At 51.6% G+C, this 8,283-nt stretch overlaps 1 protein-coding gene across 2 annotated transcripts in view; it reads left to right on the top strand.

The window, feature by feature from the left end:
* Positions 1 to 2,550: 2,550 nt before the first annotated feature.
* Positions 2,551 to 8,283, top strand: part of SLC38A7 (solute carrier family 38 member 7) — a 21,104-nt gene continuing 15,371 nt past the window's right edge. Inside the window, exons 1-5 of one of the 2 annotated variants that reach the window (XM_025199807.1) lie at positions 2,566 to 2,621; positions 4,541 to 4,816; positions 6,913 to 7,399; positions 7,585 to 7,783; positions 8,192 to 8,283. The exon at positions 8,192 to 8,283 is cut by the window's right edge and continues 68 nt beyond it. In XM_025199807.1, coding sequence (XP_025055592.1) covers positions 7,133 to 7,399; positions 7,585 to 7,783; positions 8,192 to 8,283 — 558 coding nt within the window. In that variant the 5' untranslated portion in view covers positions 2,566 to 2,621; positions 4,541 to 4,816; positions 6,913 to 7,132. Of the gene's footprint in view, positions 2,622 to 4,540; positions 4,817 to 6,912; positions 7,400 to 7,584; positions 7,784 to 8,191 lie in introns of both variants that reach the window. The other variant, XM_006020192.3, reaches the window with a different exon arrangement.

Raw genomic sequence — 8,283 nt, forward strand, 5'->3', positions numbered from 1 at the left:
GCACTCTTGCCCCCCCTTGCTTCTTGTTGGGATTGTCACCCCTTGGGCTCTGAGTATCATCTCCTTAAGGAACGACCACTCATTTTGGGCACCCAGTTCCACTACTCTCCAGGATCCTAGTGCCTCCCCCACTAATCACCTCAGCTCATAGACTTTAGGAGGGCCAACTTCAAAGGCTACTGCCTTGCTGCAGGCCCTTGGCACCCTACACTGGATGGTGAATTCCAGCAAGCGATGATTGCTATCGCCCAGGTGGTCGAGGACCTGGAGCCCTCTTACCAAATCATTGCTTGTGGCCAGGACCAGGTCCAGCAGGGCATTCCCCCTGGTAGGACTGTGTACCTCTTGGGTTAACTGGAGGTCCTCTATCTCAGCCAGGAACCTCCGTGAGCGGTCAGACCTGGATGACTGCTCCTCCCAGCAGATGTCTGGGTAATTTGATCACCCATGACAACTACATCCCTTGTCTTAAGTGCCTCCACAAGCTGACCCAAGAATTCGTGGTCCAGCTCTTCACTTAACAGTGGGGGTCTACTACAGACCTCCCAAGCAAAGTCCCTTTCCCCATGACACCCCTGTATGTGACTATCAGAGCACTTCAGCCTGCCCCTCCTATGACCCCATCCTGCTGGTTGAGGATGTGTATTGCTCTTTGACATAGAGCACCACACCCCCACCTTTTCCTCCCTGTTCTATTCTGCCTGTATAGTCTATAGCCCTTAATGTTGACCGCCCAGTCATGGGATGAATCCCACCAGGTTTCTGTGAGCCCTACTATGTCTGGGGATGTGTGCAGGGAGGGAGCTGACTCCCGCCCCATGGACGAGCCACTCGCAGCTCTGTCCCAGACCCCGCACTGCTGCAGCTGAGCAGCATCTGCCCCAGCCACACTCCCTTCCTCACCCTGGAGGCTTTGATCTGTGTCCCCTCATGCCTCTTCCCCAACACCAGACTTACCAACCAGATGCTGGTCTCCAACTGGCCAGGATGTGCTCCTGGGCCCGTGCATGGTGCAACTGTGCACATTCATGGGCCATTTATCTGCTACATTATTGGCCACATCAGGCAAAAAAAAAACCCCAAACATTTCCAATACTTTCAATTTTCCCTATAGCGGTGCTGGTCCAATATGGGACCGATGTATTGGTGCACCTCTGCTAGGAACTTCAGGGCAAGCCACCATTGCAATGTTGGTGAAATCCAGTTCCTGCTATTCACAAGGGCACTTTTCAGGGATGGGCTGTTAGAGATACATGCAGAGAAAATATCACGGCCACTCCTGGAACACAGGCAAAACTATACAGAGGGTTTGTAGCCATGGCTGAATGAATTTGCAGGGTCAGGACTCTAGTAAAACAGGCTGAGATTGATAAAAACCAACAGGATGCCTGCAGAATAAGATGACAAAGCTGTTTCTCAAGGCCGCTGAAACTGAACAGTCCAGGGCCTGGTTTTCTAGGATTCTGCTTGTGTTGTTCAGATCAATATGATACAAGTGTAGAACAGCATCAGCTGGGTGCAGTGTAATTTTACAGTCACAATTTGTGCTAGTTTAAGAAGGAATCTGGCAAGGATGACAGAGCACCAAGGAGTAGCACCAAGGCATGAGAGCTGCTGAACACTTGAATCTGGTATTGAAATGAATGAGAAATACAGATGCTCAGGGCTCTATTTGCCAAACCCCAAGAGTCACTGTATGGAAGCCAAGGGATGCACAATTAAAATTGGTACATTTGCAGAACCCAGCATTTGGTTTAGAAAAATATTTCCCCTCCATTATCCTGCCTTTGGGCTCAAGCCAGGTTCCCTACCTACTCCTCACCTTCTCCGCCAGCCTTCGTTCATGGCCTGATCCGAACATGTGATGTTTGCACTGAGTCGCTTGGCTCCAAATACCAGCAGAATTCTGAAAAGGGGGATGCAGGGGGGGAGGGGCATCGCCACATATACCACAATGCATAGGTTTTTTCCAGGTACCATGAATGAGGAGCTTTACTGACATGCTGGGGGCCTAGGGATGGATTATCCAGTTTAACATGGAAGCCAAAACACAAAGAAGCTTGAACCAGCTCAAAACAATCTCCAGGGCTGGGAAACAAGGGCTTCCTGACCACGAGCAGCTAACAGAGCACAGCTGTCTGTAGGACAAAGAGTGCCTTGATTGGTGGAGCATCAAGACCAGTAAAAAGGAGAAGGGTGCTGAGGAATGAAGTTTGGAAGGGATCAGGCCAAGTCTATTGAGCCCCGAAGTCAACGGACTAGCTATGCTGCTGCCACTCCAGGGCAATTTCAAGCTTTGGCTGGATCCGCTCCTGGTCTCTCGTGTCTCCCATCCGCAGGATCACACATCACAGGAAAGCAGGGCTGGAAGGTACCTAGCCCAGGCCCCGCTCACAGCAGGTGCATCCCTGACTACACCAACCGACCCTGCCCAGCCTGCTCTCGAGCGTGCCCCAGGGCGGGGCTGTGGGACGCGGCGCAGGCGCAGAGCCCACGGCTGCCCCCAGCGCGGGCGGGGCGGGACTACGCTCCCCAGCCTGCAGCGCGCGGGGCGGAGCCGCCGGGACCACGTGAGGCTCCAGCTGATCTCAAAAGAGCCGGAGCCGGCGCCGGCGTGGGAGGTAAGAGGGGGTTGTGGGGCCTCGGCTCGGGGCCTGCCCTGACCGTTGGCGGAGCTTTCCGAGCATCAGGGGCTCTCCCCGGGCCGCAGCTTCCCAGCTCCGCGGGGCGCCGGGAAGGACGCGCGCGGCTGGCGAAAGGGGAGGGCCGCTGGCAGGGGGTGTCCCGGGCAGCAGCAGGCCTGCCTGGGCGTGGGTGAAGGGCCCTGCGGTGCCCTCCGGCCGGGCTGTGTCCTGTCGCCCAGCCCAGCGAGGCCCCCTGAGGCGGAGTCCTGGGCTAGGGGCAGGCCCGTGACAGCGGCTGCTCTCCGGGATCCATCACTGAGACGAGGCCCACGGTGCCTCTGGCCTGGCTCCCAGCCTAAGCAGTGGTTCTGCCCTTCTTTGGACTAGGACCCATTTGTGAACATCAATGGCCAGTTCTGACCCAGTGGCCCTCACTCCTTTAAAGGAGAATCCATTTCTGAAGTTTGTTCCCAACCCTTTCCTATATTCTTGCGACCCACCTTTGGGTCACAACCCATGGGTTGGGAAATGCTGCTCTAAGGGACCAATGCAACATGCTTCAGAGGGAGGGCTGAGCCCGTTTAGTGCACCAGGCAGGCTAAACCATGTTCTGCTTAAGGATTTCCCAGGCTTCGGGGCTCCTGTGCCCTCTTTCTGCTGCATGTGTCAGGGTGATTTTAAGCTTTCCTCAGAGGCATTGGGTGTTGGTGGCAGCCAAGCCTGGGGACTTGTGCCAGTGTTCCTGTGGGGACCAAAGCTGGAGGTTCCTGGCTAGAGGGGCTTGTCCTTCTGCTCGGGGTCTGACCAATTGCCAGATTTGGAGTTGGGAAGGAATTCTACCCTATGCTCAGATTGGTACAGACCATGGGGGCTTTTGCCTTCCTCTCATGAGGGTCATGGCCCTCTACTCAGCATCTCTTGAGCATTTGTTGATGACATTTCACAGAAGTAGGATGTTGGCTGCCACAGTTCTGCTTTACTTGTGGCAGGTTAGGGTGTTAGGTCTATGTCATATCAGGGTTGATGGTTGTCTGATGTAGAGTTTAGATTATGGTTTGTATGGGATGGTTTGGATAGGGATGATACTATTTCAGGCAGGGGGCTGGACTAGATGACCTCTGTAGGTCCCTTCCAGCCCAACTTCTATAGGATTCTGTGAGTTTAGATTGTACTAGAAGCTGTATTTTGAGGGTTTATATCAAGCAAAACTAGTTTGGTTGAGATGGAGAACATGTTCCCTTACCACCATGATCTGCCCGTCTGTTAGTGTGGCCTCTACAGTGCATCAGTCAGCTGAATTCAGAGTTCAGGTGTCCACCCAGGGCTTCTATACAGTTCAGCTTACCTGAGCATTCCCGTCTGTAACCAGTCACCTGGCTCAGAACACGATGTCTCCTCTGAAGAATCGGGAGCCATTAGCAGGGTGGGTAGAGACACACTTCCAGCCTGTTTATTTGATGACTGTGCTCTGTTTTCTTTAATCCTGTGTTGTAATGCTGATGTTGTACCGTTAAGTTCTCTTACTGGGTTGCACTTGGAGTTGGGCCCTGGATCTAGGCCTGTTAATGCTTTGGTTTGAATTGATGCACAGTAGAGTAGACCTCAGTCTACTCCCTCATTTCTTTGTTTTCCCTTTTCCAGATCAGAATTAAAACGAGCTTAATTAGATGTGTGCACCATAGAGCTGTCTCTGGCACCACTTGGTGTCATTACTGTCTTGAGGTGGAAGGAGTAGAGTATCAATGATACCTCACCTTAGAACAGTGGTTTTCAACCTTTTTTCATGTGTGGACCCCTAAAAATGTTTCCGTGGAGGTGCAGACCCCTTTGGAAATTTTAAATGGAGGTGTGGACCCTAGTGAATTGTAAGTGTGGGTATTCATGTACTTTCGATTGATCATGATAATCTTTTGCAGATCTCTTGGATGTAGTCTGTGGACTGGTCCTCTTTTTCTGCAAGGGGCAGGGTGTCAGACACGATGATCTTCGTGGTCCCTTCCGACTCTACAATCTATGACTCCCAGGGGTCTGCGGACCACAGCTTGAAAACCACTGCCTTAGAGAGTTAACCTAGGAGTTGTGCATAGCAAGGCAGATGACGATGACAACCTGAAGTCCCCTGTGAAGCTCTACCTCTTCCTGTAATGCGGAAACACAGTCTAGCTTCATAATTTGGGGAACCCGTCCACACTGTGAGTGTATGAGCTGTTTCTGAATAGCTGTCTGTAAATATCTGGACATTCACCCTTAGGATTAAAAATTGTGTGAGAGTTTGGATTTATGCCTTTTTGCTTAGCAATTATTTTTCCTGCTCTTTAACTTTAGGGAATTCCCTTCTTCCACATTTTTTTGGAAATCACTTGGGAAGACCCACAGCACTGGAATGGATACTTGTGCTAGTCTGAGAGTCAGGTTGAGAAGTTAATTTTCTCACAGAGATATCTTTCCTTCTGGCTGCTTGTCAAGAATTTGATTTAAAGATATTAACAAAATCCACAAAGACTCATACAGCTCCCACACCACTACTTCTCATTTTTTTTAAATCAAGTTTTGCTTTCACAATGCTTTCAGTGGAAGAGTGTCTGTGAAAAACAGGGAAGAGAAGGCCTGTCTTTTAAGGGTAGAGGACCGAGGAAATTCTCACCTCCTCTGTTTTCCCTTTCTATTTTGGGTGTCCCCTTAAGCATTGATTGTAGTTCATAGTAGCCTCTGGCAGTAGTTCTCAACAGGGGTGTGGCTTTGAATGTCTCCTATGGAGCAAGATCAGGAAACAGCTGTGACTGAGGAGTTGTGGGATTGGACCAGGAAGGGCTGTGGTAAGTGTGAACTCCAGCCACAGCCCTTTGCACTGCCTGGCTGGAAGGATCAGCATGGGTTGTGGAGCTGCCATTTGCACTGCCCAGCTGGAGAAGCTGGGTGTGGTGACACCTGGGGCAGGCAAGACCATCCTCCCCCCACCAAAAAAACCCTCCTTACCACAGGGGTCAGAGGAGTTTTTCCCAGAGCACAGAACTCTTTAGTTACCCTGCACCTGCCTGCTTTAGGTTTATCAGAATATCCTAATACTGGCAGGAGCATGCTGCAGCACTGTGATTGAGAAGCATGAAGATGAGCAGAGGCAGCACAACAGTGGTTCTCAACCAGGGTGCAACCAGACTCAAAGAATTCGTGTAGGGTGCCCTGACTCTAGAAAGGCTGAAAACACCTGGTTTGTTGGATGATTTTATTAGATGTCTATCTGAGCCACAGAGGTCAGGACTTTTTACAAAACCTGGCTGTGATTTTTAGGGTTGGAGAAGGGAGTCACTTGTTATAAGCTCGAACTATTTGAAGAGGCCTATGTGCTATTTTTATAGCAGTTATTTAAATTATGATCTTTTATGCTTGTTCTTATCTCAGAGGTGTTTTGGTCAGGTTTGCTGAGATAGGTATGGAAATCTGTTGTTTGTTTCACCAGATGAAAAATGTCCCCTCTGTCTGACTGGTCATTCCAACTTCAAGTCTTTCCCTGAACTTCGCCCCTCAGGAGCAGGCAAACTCTTGCAGCACTTGCAGAAATTTGGGCTGGAAATAAGGAAGTTGATTTTGAAATGCAGCTGTTGTTTGTGTCAGCATCAGGTCTGTGATAAGGCACTAACTGCACAGCCTTGGAGACTGAAAATATGTTAATCCACAGAATAATTGCAGTGCAAGCCGTCTCCTGTGTTCATGGTGCCTCAGTGCTGACTGACAGTCAGTCTTCTTCCTCTGTCAGTTCAATCTACTAGGACAACTCTTGTGGCTTGCACAATACGGACTTCTGGGACCTGAGCTGAGACCTACTAGACTTGTCTCACATAAGCCAGTTATAGCAGTGCTGGGTTTCTTGGCTCAGGCAACAGAGGCTCCTGCTTTAAGATCCAGTGATCCCAGGTTCGTTCCCTGCTGCTGGCTGCCCACCCATGGGTGTAGTGCAGAGGTTCCCAACCACCTGGCCGTGAAGGGTTGGCTGCCGGGTCATGGCATGAGCTTTAGGCGGCAGCAGCTCTGCCATCGGCTCAGCTCCCCAGGTGCGTACTGCCCCCAGCTGCATTCCCCTGCCTGGCCCAGCCCTGTGGCCCCTCACTACTGCTGGTCCATGGTATAAAAAAGGTTGGGAATCACTGGTGTAGTGTTCCATTTTAGTGAAGGGTGTAGTTGTGTAGAGGCTGATGGAGTACTAGGGCAGTCTGGATTTTGGGGCCAGCTCTGACTGGCATGACTTCCATATGCACTAGGTAGTGATGCTCTTCCCTTTGTCCTCTTCTAGGTGCAGTGAAGTGGTCTGTGCCTGGTGTCCCCCAAGATGGTGCCCATAACAGGAGAATGAATCTGACTGCCTTGTAACTCCTGGGATGCTGGACCCTGATGGGAGTCAGCATTGTGGAGTGGTGCTTGTTCTGACTGCAGACTTGGCACAGTGCTGAAGTGCTGAAGAGACACAGAGGGGTGTTAGTGCTGTGCTGGTTAGCCACTGCACAGCAAGGGAAATGGCTCAGTACAATGTGGGGATCAACAGTGAGTTCAGAGACTGGGAGTGGAGTGCGGATGCCGGGGAGCGGGCAAGGCTGCTGCAGAGCCCCAGTGTGGAGACTGTGCCCAAAAGCAGTGAGGGACAGGAACATGGCACAGGGGCCACCTCTACCCTGGGAGCCATCTTCATTGTGGTGAATGCTGCCCTGGGTGCCGGGTTACTCAACTTTCCTGCAGCCTTCAACACAGCAGGTGGTGTGGCAGCGGGGATCACGCTGCAGATGGTGAGAGGAGCTGCATGGGGGGATATGGGCACCTCTACAATAGATGAGACTGGATCATGTGGGAGACATGTTAGAATGTGGTCTTTCTTGCCAGCCCTGGGCCCTGTCATGGTGCCTCAGCCTGGGAGGGATGGGTGACAGGGGCTCTGGTATCCAGCACTCTGACTGTTCCTGTCTTCTCCCAGTGCATGCTGGTTTTCATCATTGGAGGCCTGGTCATCCTGGCCTACTGCTCACAGGCCAGCAATGAGCGGACATACCAGGAGGTGGTGTGGGCCGTGTGTGGCAAGGTCACTGGCGTGCTCTGTGAGGTTGCCATTGCTGTCTATACCTTTGGCACCTGCATTGCCTTTCTCATCATCATCGGGGATCAGCAGGACAAGAGTAAGTATCTGGGGCCTGCTGTGCCTGTCTCTGGGAATGGGGTCCTTGTGAGTGAGAATGAGAGGGCTTGTGTCCCCTGGTAGTAGCTGGGCCCTGCTGTCCCTGAGAGCTGGGCTGAGATGTCTCAGCATTGGTCTGTCTCTCCACTTGCCTGAGGATAGGATAGTGCTGCACAGAACTGATTTCTGTGGCCCATCTCAACTGTCATGAAAGCTCACAGTAGATGTATCACTGCTGGGCCCCAGGAGCTTACATTTCCTGTCCAAGCTGCCTTTCTTCCAGCAAGCCCAGCCTGGACTGAAATCTCCTTTCCCTGCCCTCTAGCCACAAAGAAGATGGTCCATGCAACTTGGCATTGTGCTTAGCTGTTCCCTGACTGCTTGATTCTGTCCTTGTCTCCTCACCTAGTCGTTGCTGCGTTGATGACGGATCCAGAGGGGGCAGACAGTAGCCACTGGTACACAGATCGCAAGTTCACCATCAGCATCACTGCCTTCCTG

The sequence above is a fragment of the Alligator sinensis genome, unplaced genomic scaffold (genome assembly GCF_000455745.1).
Source record: "Alligator sinensis unplaced genomic scaffold, ASM45574v1 scaffold203_1, whole genome shotgun sequence".
Lineage (NCBI taxonomy): Eukaryota > Metazoa > Chordata > Crocodylia > Alligatoridae > Alligator > Alligator sinensis.